The sequence below is a fragment of the Mirounga angustirostris genome, unplaced genomic scaffold (assembly GCF_029215605.1).
Source record: "Mirounga angustirostris isolate CCGP_5_RB_7025 unplaced genomic scaffold, mMirAng1.0.hap1 SCAF_10, whole genome shotgun sequence".
Lineage (NCBI taxonomy): Eukaryota > Metazoa > Chordata > Mammalia > Carnivora > Phocidae > Mirounga > Mirounga angustirostris.
Window position 1 is genome coordinate 110,988,005 of NW_026991718.1, and position 14,435 is coordinate 111,002,439.

Genomic DNA, 14,435 nt, shown 5'->3' on the forward strand with positions numbered 1-14,435 from the left:
GTGATGGGACCCCATTCAGCACCCGCCTGCAGAATAGCAGGAGCGGAGTACCCCCAGAGTTTTCCTTCCAGCTAGGGAGGTGGGTTTGGGGGAACTTCCCTGGGCCCCTGTGGAGCCTGGCCACCCCAAGTTGCTCAAGAACTTTTTTGTCTTGTCTGGGTCCTTTTCTTGGAAGGAAACTCCTGCAGGGGATTAGCTCAGAGTGGTTCCTCTCCAGCCCTCCTTTTGGCTGGAAGAACCCCGTCTGCTGCAGCTCATCTCTCCACCCACCCTCTTAAAGAGACCCCTGTTAATGCCAGGGCCTGGGGTGTCAGTGAGGCCCTCGTGGTGAGGAGTGCTGGGAAAACAGCCAGTTGCCTTTGCCTAGGAAACAAAAGCCCGTTTTACACTCGATACACTCGTAGGAAGGTGTTGAAAATGCTCACTCCCAGCATTCAGGCGTTCATGACAGCAAGGACAACAGAGCATCCCCATATATATGTGTGTTTCTGACAGACCCTATGTGTGTGAGAGAGCGCACCTAAAAGGTGGTGGGTGATTGGCTGTCTCAGCCCTCCCCACTTCACATTTCCCAGAAGGGCCTGTATGACTTACGACTAGTGAGCAGAGGAAGTATGTTAGCAGGAAGGAGTGGAATTGTGCAGGGAGTGTCCCTGGGAGGCTGGCCTCCTCCCCTGGTGGCCAGGTGGGCTTGGAGTGTAGCAAGAAGCGGCTGTCTTGGGACTCCACAGCTCCCAGGAGCTATGGCTCAGACCACCCTAAGATTTCATTTGTGCAATCCCTTCACTACAGGGATTTGAACCTTTGTTGCTTTAAATCCTGGGGGTTTTTCGTCTTCCATTAATAAGCCATCTGATGAACTGAAGTGGTTAAGTTGGGGTCAAATGTGGTTCAGTACCTTCTTGGCATGCTCAGAAGGCTGTGTGTGTAATGCTCGCTGACATGGAGACAAGGGGAAGAATTGCCTCCTACTGAAGAATTTCCAGGGCCTGGAAGGAGCCTGCAGGTGTTCCAGAAGGAGGTGCTCACTTTCTGCATCTTGGTGCCTGCCTACTTGGGGTAGAACTAGTGCCGGGGCAACTGTTCTAGCCTGGTCTTTCTAGCAAGAGCTTTGGCCTCTCATCCAACAGACTGCAGGGGTGAGACAGAGGGGTCTGTCTCCTGCCTGGCCCCAAAACACCTCCAGCACATCCCTGTCCTCCCCCCACCCCCTTCCCTGAAACACACACCCAGGGCTTCTGGTCAGGGCTTATGGCTTACAATTGCACTAAATTCTCAGCAATCCTCCTCCTTTATTTATTTATTTTTTTTCCCCCTCAAAGCAAGTGGTAGAGATAGAGTTACAGCTCAGAGGAAAGGCCTGGAAAATGTTGTGTGAGGCACGCCCCAGGATCCCTGTCCTGGAGGATGCAAATGGCTCAACTTCAGAGGCACCAGGAACCTAGTTCCCAAGAAATTGACCCCAGTTGTAAAATAATCAGGTTACTGATAGCACCTGTTCCTAGTTACCCGCCATGGATACAGGCTCGTTTCCACCATTTCCCCTCTGCTCTCCCACTTTCTCCTCCTCCTAGGCTGGGCAGCGGTTGGTGCTAGTTTGCCTGCGGAGGAGGAAGGGCCACAGAACCTGGGTGGAGAGAAACTGAACCTGCCCGTGAATTTTGGACTGCAGATAAGAGCAGGGAGGGTTTGGTCCGTCCCTCTCCTTCTACCCAGAGTCAGGACTCCCAGACTGGGGTGTGTCCCAGCAGCTGGCTGGGTGCTGCCCGCCTGCTCCCCACACGTTCTTGAGTTCCCTCTTCAGGAAGGCCCTTGTCGCTGTCACCTTGAGGCCCATAATGGCTCAGGCCCTTTGGTGCCGAATGATGGACTTTTACCAACAGGTGCAAGGCCGTAGGCTTCAAGGTGTCTGAGAGCAGAGGTAAGAGGAGCGACTGTCTGGTCACTCACGGGGAGCCTGGGGAGAGGGGGCCCAGAAGTACTGGATTGGATCTACTCTTGTATTTTCTAATGAAAATGTCACTGAAGTTTGTTTACAGAAAGAGAGAAATTAGTAGACCAAATTCCCTTGAGCGTCCAGGAGAGAAAAGCAAGAGGTGCCTGACTTGCGACCTCTGGCTGAGCAGGGAGAGCTCCCTAGGTCAGTGCAGGGGCCTGAGACCCTGCCACCGCTCCCAGACCCGCGCCCAGCTGCCTCCCTCACCCCCGCCCCGGACTCGAGCGCACCGCCCGCTCGAGCTGCTGATGGGCTCGGGACCGTGTGTGCTGGTAATTGCCTGTGTAATTAGCCGGCTCCCCGGGCCTTGGCCCCGTGTGAGTGGGTGAAGTTTCAGTCTGCCCTCTGCAGCTGGGGGCTGTGCTGTCGCAGGCAGGTCGCAGAGGGGGTCTGGGCACGCCTCGCTCCCAAGATAGCCCCGAAAGTAAGAGTTGTGGCAGCTGTGTAAGTCCAACCGGGACTTACTCGTTTTCTGCTTTTAAGTCAGGTTGACCACACTTGATTTCTCATAAAAAATGGCAGTAGCAGGAGTGTCCAAATGTGAAATAGAACCTCTGCCTTCCGAGCCGGGATTCATGGAGCAGGACCCCGGGGTCCGGGAGAAGACGCTCTGGGGCAAGCTCGAGAGTCCGCAGGTACCGTGGGCGGGGGTTCACAGCCCCTGTCTCTCGGCACTTACGGGCGGGTCCGAATTTCTCACTGGTGTCTCTTCCTAGATAACAAGGTCCTAGAGGAAAGGAGGCTTAGTCATCTATGTCCCCAGCACAACACGAGCCCACAGTAGATGCTCAGTAAATGTGTGTCGCCTCGTTGAAGAGAGCTCGTGTGGGAGTGTGTGTAAATACAGCTTCGTCTCCCGTGCGTTTCCTTTGGGTCTCATCCTGAGACACTTCGTCGTTAAGAAGTCTGGTTCTCTCGATGGAAGGGAGGAGGTGTGGTGGCATTGCCAAGGGGGCTCTGGGCGCAGGCTGCCTGCAGCTCCCTGGACTAGCTGTGGTGCCCTTGGGCGGCGGGGGCAGGTCTCCGAGGGGCAGGTACCAGGTCCCGGGATAGGCCTGACGTGGGTGCCTGCCTGTTTGGGGTTTTTGCTGTTGTTTTTTTATGGAGTGGTTGTGAGGAAGTCTCCTAAAACCCTTGCCCCAGAGGCCCTTGTGGGTGGGCACTGGGTGTTCTTCATTATCGGGTGACTGGGGAGTCAGTGTGAAATGTAGCTCACCTCTTCCTAACTGGACTTGTCCGGGTGGGGGACGGTTAAGCGATCGGAGTCGGAGAAACCCTAGGCTCTGCGGGGGGTGGCTGGCGGGGCAGCAGGGAGACCCTGCAGGGCTGCTCGCTGCCGCCCGCCCGCCACAGGATCCAGGGCTCATCTGGTCTCCGTCCAGGAGCTGTGTGCAGTGGGACCGAGTCCTTACTTGTCAAACTCCGGCCACATCCGCATTCAACACCAGCATCATGCCAGGCACGTCAGCCAGTTCTCCGCGTCTCGCAGGCCTCGTGGGGGTCCAGGGAACCGCCAGCCTCGTCCCCACCCTCGGAAGGCCTTGCGATTCTCCGGGGAAGGACGGGGCAAAGCCCCTCCGCGTGCTGACGCGCCGCAGCTGAGGGGGGCGTGCCTAAGTGCAGGGGCCGCCGGTGCCGGCGGACAGGCGGTGTAAGAACGACTGATGGACCCCGAGCCGGAGCCGGTGGGTGAGACGGGTGTGTGCTCCGAACTTGGGTTGTGGAGTGCCACAGTAGGGTGGGTACTCCAGGTGAGGGGGACAGCGGGAACGGAGACTAGCCGGCAGGGAGGAGGGTGTGTCTGGGCCTTCAGGATCCAACACCTCTGGCTCCGCCACTTGTAAGCTCATGACCTTGGGCAAGCGCCTTAACCCCTCGGAGCCTCAGTTTCTCATCCGTACAATGGGGCTGATAACTACATCTACCTGGTGGGCCTATGGGGAGGATGAAACGAGAGGGCCAAGGGGAGCACTTGGCACCTGGTGCACTTTGGCGGCTGTGAATGTTTTCAACTTGGCGGAGGGCAGAGTGCGGGCGCCCTGCGCGCGGCACCCAGCAGTTCTGCCTTTTTCCTGCTCCGCCGTGAGGACGCTGTGTGTTCAGTGGAACAGTCCGCAAGCCTTTCTCTGGGCTGCAGACAGCCCCGCCCGGGGTGACGGGCCGGGGACACCCCTGTATGGCTCCGCTGCCCCCAGACTAGCCCCCTGGCCACAGTGGCCTCCTGGCTGCTCCTCAGACAGCCCCGCCCCCCACCCCCACCCCCACATGTGCTGGTGCCCGGAAGGCTCCCTGCGTAGACCCCCACATGGCAACCTTCCTCACTTCCCATGGGCTTCCGCTCAGGTGTTTCCTCACCAGCGAGGCCCTCCCCGGCCACCTGACAGCTCAGCCCTGCAGGCCCCTCTCCCACCTCCTCTGGAGCTCTCCTCACCACGGTGGTGATGTGTTTATCTGCTCACTGTCTCCCTCCCCTGCTGGACGGTGAGTGCCAGGAGGACCAGGACTCTGTCTTACCCACCACACAATTTCCCAGCGCCTAGAAAGGTGCTTGGCTCATAGTAGGTGTTCAGTAAATACTTTTGCTGACTGAATGCGTGAAGCGCTTTGAGTAGGTGCTGCTTCCGGATGCTAATAGATTCAGTCTTTTAAATCCTGAGTGTTTCAACAACACCCCAGAGCCAGGAGAGGGCCTTCCTACCTCAGGTCAGGTCCTGAGCACAGTGTGCCCTGGGCAGCCAGGAAGGAGCAAGGCGCCCAGGCAAGGATGCCCCGGTTCCCGGCTCCCGGAGCCTGGATGGGCTCTATGCCTCCAGGGGTCCTCTCTCCTGCCAGTCTCCTCTCTCCCTCTTAGGTTCCATCCTGGGGGTACAGGGGAGGGTTTTGTCGTCCCTTTGTGCCCTTTGTGCAGAGAGAGCCTCTTGAACACGCGTGTCCCCCCGGGGGTGAGAACATAGTCTGGGTGAATGTTGAGTGAGCGTGTTTTCGCCCGAGGAAGACTGGGCGGATGTGCTTGTGCATACGGAGCAGGGCAGCCTGTGGGAGGGAGGCAGAGTGTGGGGGTGGGAGAGGGCACAGGAGGACACATGGTCTCTGTCCCCTGAGGCTCCGGGTATGCCTCGTGGGGACCCCTGAGCTGGGCAGAGCTGGCACGGCGGCCCAGCTCGCGAGCTCCAGATCCAGCCGCAGAGGGTGCACACTCGCTGCACAGAAGCTGTAAATTCCAGGAAACTCCCTGCCAGCCCAGCGGGGTGGGGGAGGGGTGGAGGATAATCCACACTGGTTCCCTAGCACTTGGAGAACAGATGTGTCTGCCTCAGGGACAGCCTCGGAAGAAAAGTTCCAACCAAAGTGTGTTTGCTCATTATAAAAGAGTTGTCTGTGAGGGGGCCCTGGAGGGGAGTCTTTTTTGGGGGGGGATGTGGGGGGGCTCTGCCAGAGGTCCTTACTGGGGGCCCCACAGATGCCATTGTATCTTGCTAGAGGGGAGAGGGGAGGGGGCGAAGCCAGCCCGGGGTGTGGGAGCTGCTGGGTCATCTTTCTTGCATTTTGCAGCCAGCTCCCAAACACAGTTGCTTGCAGCTCCTGAAAGAGGCCGGGCCAAGTAGGAGGTGGGGTCCCTTCCCACTGGAGGGCTGGATTGAAGGGGCCCCGCCCTGGGGGTTCCCAGATGACTGGCCAGGGGCTCACTGAAGCCAGCCAGGGGAGAGGAGGCAGGCGTGGTCCTCTCCAGCAGGCCCTCCGGCTGTTTGGAAGGCCCTGGCGGCCCCCTAGGTCCTTGAGCCAAACCCCCTTTTGCGGTCTGATTCGAACCCTCCTCGCCTGCCCCACCCCCTTCCTTCTCTGCACTTCTGGGGCTGGCCTTTTCAGCCCTGGAAGCTGCCCAAGAGCATATCTTTGAAGCCCAGCAAAGGTTAGGAAGGAGGAAGACAGAAATGTCCTCTGGATTGGGGGAGTGGGAGAAAGGAATTCCATGCATGCTCCACGGGAGCCGGAGTTGGGGCTGCAGGCCTAGTGGGGGCGACGGCTTGGCCTCGCAGCGGGCGGGCAGGTCCTGCTACCCCCTTCTGGCCGCCAGGCCCTGTGCACAGTGAGCCGTCTTCTCTGGGCTGTGGGCAGGGAGAGGGGAGCTGTGGCCCTTGTTTATGGCGCTTGTCTCAACCTTGGCTCACAAGGGTACGAGCCAGGCCCTGCTATCCGCCCTTACAGGATGCAAGACCTCATAATTGTCTTCAATTACAGACCTCGCCGGCCCTCAGCCCTGGCTTCCGACAGGAACCAGAGCCCGAACCACTTCCATGGGGGGCAAGGGGAGCAACCCAGCCCCTACTGCAAGGTTTGGGGGCTCCCGGTGGCCTATGGGCACTTCCAAATGCCCACAGGACCCGGGGTTCACCGAAACTGCTACCTTGGGGCTCTGGAGAGCCTGTCCCTGTTCAACATCCACCTTCTTTGTCCCCGATCAGGATGAAACTTCTGTGAGCAGTGAAGATTTTGATATGAACGACTCCACATGGATGTCAGCTGACCCACACCTGGCCTCCAGCCTGAGTCCCAGCCAGGACGAGAGGATGCGGAGCCCTCAGAACCTCCACAGCCAAGAGGACGGTGAGTGTCCCTTGATGGCCAGCGGGGGAGGGGCTGTGCCCGCTGCCAGGGGGCCGTGGAATCTGGGCGGGGGCCTCTGGGGGTGGCCCAGGTCCAGGCTTCCAGCTGCCCCTGGTCTCCTGGGTGTCTCCGCCAGTGCCGCAGGCCCTGGTGCCAGGGGGAGCAAGTCCTCCGGGAGGGAAATGGATAGAGCCCTCGGGGGCCGGCAGCCGACGGGGTGTTGTGTCTGTTTGCGCTGATGCTCGCGGGCTGATGGGATACAGACGTCGAAGTCACCGCAGTTCAGGTCTGGGAAGGTCATTAGCCGGTGTGCCTGACCTAGAACGGTCCAGCTGCCCGGCCACGAAAGCAAGAGTTGGGCTTCTGTAGCTCGACATGCAGCTCAACATGAGGCTGTAGGACAGGGTCCCTGCCCGTCACCTGTGAGCCAGCAGGCAGTGCGCTCGTCCACTGTGTGTCCCCAGCCTCTTAGGATGAGAAGCGGCCTGGCTGAGGAGCTGCCCGAGCACTGGCTCCCCGCTGCCCTCCAGGACCAGCCAGGCGGCCTCCTCCGGCCTCAGAACAGATGCTTTCTTCTCGGGATGGGAGAGTTGGGAGTCTGAAGTCAGATCCCAGGGGTCCACTCTGGAGCGCCTCTTTGGAGCTCCGGGCGGCTGTGTCAGCTACACGCAGTTGTGGGCATGGGGTGGCACCTGTGGTCACGGTCTCTGGTGGGGCTCTGTCTGTTTTCTGCGGAGGTGATTGGGGGTGAGGGACGAGCCCAGGGCTGAGCCTCAGCGATGTGGGGTGTAGAGCCGGCAATTAGGAGGGGTCAAAGTTCGGGGCCGGGAATGCGGGAGGGAAGTGCAGGGTTAAAAAGGGGTGTAATGTTAACTCTGCGAAACGGGTTAGCCTTAAAGAGTAAATAAGGGGTAGGAGCCTTGCAGTTTGGGTCAAAGTTCGTCTCCATGGCAGAACCTGCGCCTGCTTCCCGACTGCCCTCACGGGGCCTGAATCCGGCTTTGTCTGGGAGGAGACCCAGCCTGGAGGCAGCTGGGGAAGCTGGGCCAGGGGCTGGGGAGCCCAGAGGGTGGTTTTGCCAGGAGTGGGGTACAAGGCTGCTAGGAAAGAAAAGACTTTTGTGCCCTGACACCTCGTGAGGTCAGCACGATCCCCTCGTGCTGTGAGCCTCCCCACCAGAGCCTCCCAGACCAATACCACCTCCCAGTATTCCCACGGGGTGGGGGCAGCCACATGCTGCCGGGGGCTCCAGGGCTGGGAAGTGCCCAGCAGCTGACCTCCCTCCTCATCTGAGCTGATCAAAGGGCACACCCAAAGGCCACACCAAGGACCAAGCCAGCAGAGCTCAGCCAAGGGCATAGGGCTATACCTTCCCAAGAAGGATCCAGAACATTTTTTTAAAAAACCTGAGTAGTAGGACTGAATGGGGGCCATATTCCTTCAACTCATTCTTGAAAAATTCTTCTGTTATTGTTGCTCAAAACCACCCTTTGGGAGTCTGATCTCTGTTGGAGACACTTCCCAGGGAGATTTGGCGCTTTGGGTGGTGGTGGGCGGGGGTCTCCAGGATCAGGTAACAGAAAGGAGTGTTTCTGTTGGGGTCACGGCTTCCTCAGCATCAGTTGCCCAGCTGCCTGGGGCTTGGTTGATCATTGAAGATGAAGTGGAGAGAAGCAGAGAGACTGGTGGGGTCAGCGCATCCTGTGGCCGGTCCTAGGGGAGCCTACCTGGGTGTAATCATGCACAGCCCCCTGCCCCTCCTGTCACCCCAGGCCCTCCTGGTACCGGGGCCGAGGCAGACTGGCCTGCTGACAGTACGAGGGTGTTTATCAGGGCGGGCAGCCAGAGCTGGAGACAGGGAGGATGGTGTTGACTGTGATACCATCAATTTAATTATTTAATCAGAGGCTGCGTCTGGAGGCTATGGGCTGATGTGCTGGCCAGAGGCGGACCTAGACCCAGTACAGGGGGTCACAGGCCTTGAGAAGGCCCAGCTGTCTGCCCGGTCTGTGCTGCCCCTTCTGATTCTAAATCTGTTGGTGACCGCTGTGGGTTCCCGTAGGGTTTTGGCTGGGTCCAGACCTGGCCTCAAGTCCTCGTCCTGCCCTCCAGCCCCCACAGTGGCATGCAGCCAGCTCCCCTGTCTGAAGCTGCTCACAGTGTGGACACAGGCCGAGATCCTGCTCCCATCAGCGAGTCAATGGGAGACAGTCGGACTACAGGGTGTTCTCATGTTCCCCATTGTTAATGACGGGCTGGGGTGGGGACAGGCCGGGCAGGGGCTCGGGTTGACCCTGTACTCCGAACCCAACCAGCAGCCCTCCATGGTGGCTTGCTGTGTGGTCTCTGGCCATTAGTCCTCCATGGAACTGGCAAATTGGAAAGATGAGGTCTGAAGCCCCCATTGTGAGTTCTACAAGGCACAGACCATGTCAGTCTTGCTCTCTGCTCTGTCCCCAGTGACCCCAGCTGCATGCTTGGCATGTTATAGGGGCCTGTTGAATATTTGTTGCCTGAATGAATAAAGAAACAAACATTTATCAAGACCTACCCCTAGCGCACCATCCAGAGGGGATATAGGTGCACCCTTTGTTGGGGACAAGTTGGGCTCCTTGTTCCTGAGGACATCCCCAATCTGAGCACCTGGGTCTTTTCCCTTAGCCAGAAAGTGTGGGGACCCCCAAGGCTGTGCCAGGGAGTGTCTCCCGTGCTGGCCAGTCTTGCCGCCCAGAAGCATCTCAGGAAGCCAGGTAGTTTGCACATGATTCACACCTGTTGGTGGATGTGTTGGAACCCTCCTCTTTCTCCATCCTTCTTCTCCCCCTCCTCTTCTTCCTCCTCTCCCCCCCCCCAAACGTTTCACACTGTAACAAATGCAGATGAAGACTGGCAGGCAGGGGAGGTCCCAAGGCTGAGACCAGAAATGAATGCGCACACCCGCTGTCCTCCCCCCCCCCCCCCGCCCCCCGCCCCAGCCTGTCTTTGTGGTTCATGGAGCTGGAGCGGGTCTGCCCTGAGACGGGCACAGTGTGCTTCCTCCCCCAAGTCCACCACGGCCTGCAAGCATTCACGGCACAGACCTCTTGTCTGGGTGCTGTTTGGGGCTCCCTGAAATCACAGCAGACACTAGGTTGGGGGGCATCACGCGCACAGTGCTTCCTCCCTTGGGGCTGTAGCCACCACGGGTGAGCACGTCACTCTTGTCCTTGCCTCACAAGACGTGGGAGATGAAGAGAATTTGGGTGATCGGACCAAACTTGAGAGGTGGTGCCGAGCCTACCTTCCTCTTTCTGCCTTGGCCAGTGTCGGCCATGTGTGAAGTTCCCCAGAGCCGGGCAGGGGAGCCTGGGAGCCTGGGAGCCAGAGGAGTCCCCCCTCACACACTCGGAGCATTGGTTTCTTGGGGCCAGAGTGATCCAGGCTGTTCCTGCTGCTGTCTCTTGCCCATGTGTGGCCAAGTCTTTTCCAGACCCGCTGCTCAGCCCTATCTGAGGCTTTGGGCTTTGAGTCCAAACGGAGTTCTGTGCACTTCGTAGGTGCCTAGAAAAACACATGGCCCAGGGGCTGCCTTCTGGGGGTAGAGAGAAGATACCTGGGAGAAGCCAACTGTTGGGACTTCGTCCAGAGACACAGCCCCCTGCCCCTCCTGTCACCCTAGGCCCTCCTGGTACCGGGGCTGAGGCAGATAGTCTAGCGTTGATTTGGGACCAAATAGTATGTCCATCTGTCATTATGCCCAGTCATTGGGATGATCTGTGTGATGTCCACTTCTCCCCCAGATAGCACAGCACCCTGGAAGCTAGGACCCCAGCACCCGGCACAGAGCCTGGCACAGAGCAGGTGGGGGTGGGGGGTGTCTGTTAAATGAATGAGTGAATAGAAACACGCCCAAGAGCGCACACGCACAGGCCAGGTGAGCCGGCAGGCGTCCTGAACTTCACCTAGGGGGCTAGGCCAGGGTCTGGGGCTGCAGCTGGCGGAGCCAGGCGAGGGCCCACTCCTTGATTTCCCCTTGATGTGCTCCACTGGCCTCTTGTTCTGCCCCTTCCTGAACGGAAAATGTGAGGCCTGGCCTCCAGAAGGGATGCGAGGGGGTGGGGAGCGGACATTACTCACCTCCCTGGCAGACAGGAAGCCAGCACCAGTGGAGAGCGGAGGGTCCCGCTTCCCTCTTCCTGCACTGTCGTCTTCCTGCAGGGCAGTGGGGGTGGGGATGGCTGGGCCAGGGCCCTGTGGTGTCCTGGGGCCTTTCAGGGCCTCTGGTTTGTGCCTCTCAGATGAGACCGCGCCTCCAGGCCTCTGGGGCCCCCCTCCCACCTCCCCCCTTCCCTCCCTCCAGTGCGGGTGCTAGGGTTTGGAGGAGCCTCCCCTCTGGTGCCCATTACCAGGCGTTGAGGGGCCTTTGGTTCTTTCAGGGCTCTGAATCGGTTTTGTCATGCCAAGGCTGATAAGCCCTGTTCCTGCCTTTGGGGAGTCTGGTGGGAGAGGGAGAGGCGCAAGAACAGGGGATCCCTGTGGGCTCTAAGCTGCCTGAGGGCAGGCGTGCCTCTGGAGAAACATATCTTCTGTTTCCCCTGTTTCACAAGTATTATATTTATTGTAGAAAATTTAGGGGAAAAAATGGAGCAAAAAAAAAAAAATCAAAAGGACTAGTATTTGGGGCATATTTTTCTCAGTCTTTTCTGTGCACATAATAAAAGTCTTGTTTTCTTAAAAAACAAAAAAAGACGGGGATTGTGTCGTGTTGCAGCCCCTTTTTTCCCTCCTAATGTCATTTGCCTCTCCTGTGAGTGATGTGGCATTTTGTAAAGATTGTCCAGTCATCCCAGTGACTGGAATCCCCATTCCCGAGCCTGCCGAGTGCTTGGAGCTATGACCGAGCCTTTCCTACAAGGAAGGACATGTCCTCTCCTGAGAGGGACCACAAGCGACCATAAGGGTCTCTGACTCTGGAGCCACCGTTTGGGCCATTCGTGAGGACATTCAAGTCCCTCTTTTGAGCATCTCTGGGGCCAAGGCCCCGCACAGGGCCGAGTGTCCTCTTCTGGGCTTTATCCCTGGCCCCGAGCACGGAGTAGGTGGCATCTGGTGGCAGGGCTGGGGGACCAGCGCAGTGCCGTGAGGCAGGCTGTGTTGGTGCGATGCCGAGGGCAGGCAGAGTGGGCCTGAGGCGTGCCTGGGAAGCCCAGGTAGCCGGTTAGGCAGAGGCTGGGTGGCAAGAAGACGCTGAATGCCAGGGTTGGGGGTTTCCTGGGTCGTGTCTCCAGAAGCTCCCTTTGACTCCAGGCTCCAAACAGGAGAGCCGGGGCAGAGAGGGCCACAGCCAGGAGGATGGAGAGAGGTGGGGTCACCTCTGTGGGCCGGGTCTTGGCTGGACGTGGCTCCCTGCAGGCAGGCCCCGGGCACTCCGCTGTGGGTCTCCCGAGCTGGTTCTAGCCTGCCCTGTCCTGTCCCTGCGAGGTGGTCTTCAGCAAGTTGTTCGCTCCGATTCCTCGCTTCTGCTTAACGTAGCCTGGGTGATTGTGACCATTGACCCTGGGGTCCTTGGGAGTTCTCTGTGAGAAGCCCAAGGCTTCCTGCCTGCTGGCTCTTGTGTCCTTGGGTAGGGCCCGCCTCTGCCCAGAAATGCAGCCTGGGCAGCAGGGGCCGTCCCTGCTTTCCTCACCGGCCTGGACCTCTCCCTGGGTGCCTCCCCCGTGCCTGCAGGGCCGCGTGCTGGGGAAGTGGGCCGGCCATAGCCACGCTGCCCTGCCCCGGGCTCCGTCCTGCCTCGGCTCACTGTGGGGCCTAGGGCGGATCGCCCCCCGCACCGGACGGCCGGATGAGGCAGTGACAGAGCTCAGCACACGCCTGGGATGGGGAGGCTCGACAAATGGTCGTGGGGCCATTTCCTCGTCCGTGGCTGGCCTGGTGCCGGGGGTGGTGCTGGGGGACCGGGTGCCCGGGCCTTTCCTCACTGCTCCCAGTTCTCCAGACCCTTCATTAGCCCCACTTGGTCTGGTCCTGTCTCTTTCTTTGTTCAGGTCCCTCTGGGTCCCCTCTGTCTCATGACCCCTGGATGGTTCTGACCACAGCTTCCTTACATCACACCAGTGTCCCTTGCTCCTGTTCTTCCCCCACCCCCACCCCCCCGCCTGGCCCAAGTCTTGCTTCTTTGGAAAGAGAGCTGGAGGGGCGCCTGGGTGGCTCGGTCGTTAAAGCATCTGCCTTCGGCTCACGTCATGGTCCCAGGGTCCCGGGATGGAGCCCCACATCGGGCTCCCTGCTTAGCGGGAAGCCTGCTTCTCCCTCTCCCACTCCCCCTGCTTGTGTTCCCTCTTTCGCTATCTCTCTCTGTCAAATAAATAAATAAAATCTTAAAAAAAAAAAAAGAGCTGGAACAGGAGGGCAGGCTCTCGTGACACGTCCTGGCATCTTGTGAATTCCTGTCCCACACCCCACCCACATGCGCCAGGACCCCCGAGTCCTCCAGGACCCTGCTTCTGGATCCGGCAAACTCCGACTGAAGCTCCCACGCTGGCGGGCAGCTAAGCAGGCCGCCGTGAGTTCGTTCTGGCGTCCGAGGAGAAGGCTTCTGGGCAGCAGTTGCCTCCTGTGTCCCAGCCACTGTGCTGAGCGTGTTCTTGGCAGGGGGCGGGCTGCTGCTCGTGAGGAGGGGCGAGTAGTTGGGACCAGGCCATTCGGGCTCGGTCACTGGCATTACCCCTGAGCCCCGGATACTTCGTGTTCTCCGTGGACGGCGCCCACCCTCCCACGGGCCCTCGGCTGGGGATGGAGCTCCAGGGCCTGCCCCAGCTGCCTCCCTGTGGGCCCCACGCTCAAGGTTGGGGGTGTCCACCCTGCTCCCTGGTCACTTAACCGTGGCCTCCCGCGGATGGCTTCTAAGGGCCTTCTGCAGGAAGCTTTTAGACCTCGCGTTCGTTCTTCCACACCTGTTACCGTGGCCCTGCCCACCCCCTGACCCTAACTGTCTGCAGTGAGGTTGGAAACTGGGTCTGGGCCTAATTCTCTGGCTGCAGGTCATACTCCCTCCTTCCAGAGCAAGAGCTGTTGTTCCTATTCAAGGCTCCAAACATCTTCACAGAATGACCCTCCTGCCCTCCCCTCCCCCAAGGAACAGAGAACTGGGGCCCAAGTCCTTCCGGTTATTGGCTGTGGGCCACCCTGGCAGTCCCGGGTCACAGGAAAGTGTCCATCATCAGCTGGGCTGCAGGCCGCACAGACAATGCTAGGCTGTCTTGGCCTCTGGCCACTGAGGGGTAAGAGAGGCTGGGAGACAGCACCGAGAGATCCCTTTATCCCAGGAGCAGGCTGGGCCTGCACAGCCTGGGCCTTGTGCAGGCTGCCAGGGTCTGAGGCCCCCAGATGCCTGGGAAGGACATTAGAGTAGGACAGGCTCCAGAGCCTGAGGTGAGGTTCACCTGCTAAGAAAGGGAGAGCGAGACCCCACACACACATCCACCTGGAAGATTTACCTGGGTCTGCTGGGCGGTCGGGGAAGTCAGAGCCCTCCCGCTGCTCCCGCCCCTCAGTCTCAGACACGTTAGACCCCAACTTCCCATTGACCCTCTGCGGACGCAGCCCCTGGAGAGAAAGCTCAGGGTGGGTGGTGGGGGGCATGCAGGAGAGACATTGCCACCCTAGCCTGTCCAAGGACTACCTTCCTGGGAACCAGGAAGTGACCGGAGCCACGTTGGCGTCATGGCTCTGACCTAAGGACTGGGATGCACTGAAGCCAGGCCGGCTTCCAGGAGGGCTGGTGGAGGACCTGCTGGGGCCCTCAGACACGACTCGCACACACACGGGCTCTGGGGCCCGGGCCCTGCCCCGTGAA

General features: G+C 59.5%; 1 protein-coding gene across 4 annotated transcripts in view; it reads left to right on the top strand.

Annotated features, from left to right (window-relative positions):
* NOL4L (nucleolar protein 4 like) overlaps positions 1-14,435 on the top strand; it is a 128,263-nt gene that overhangs the window by 93,245 nt on the left and 20,583 nt on the right. For all 4 annotated transcript variants that reach the window (XM_064572946.1, XM_064572947.1, XM_064572948.1 and 1 more), the window contains one exon: positions 6,460-6,601. In XM_064572946.1, coding sequence (XP_064429016.1) covers positions 6,460-6,601 — 142 coding nt within the window. The remainder of the gene's footprint in view (positions 1-6,459; positions 6,602-14,435) is intronic.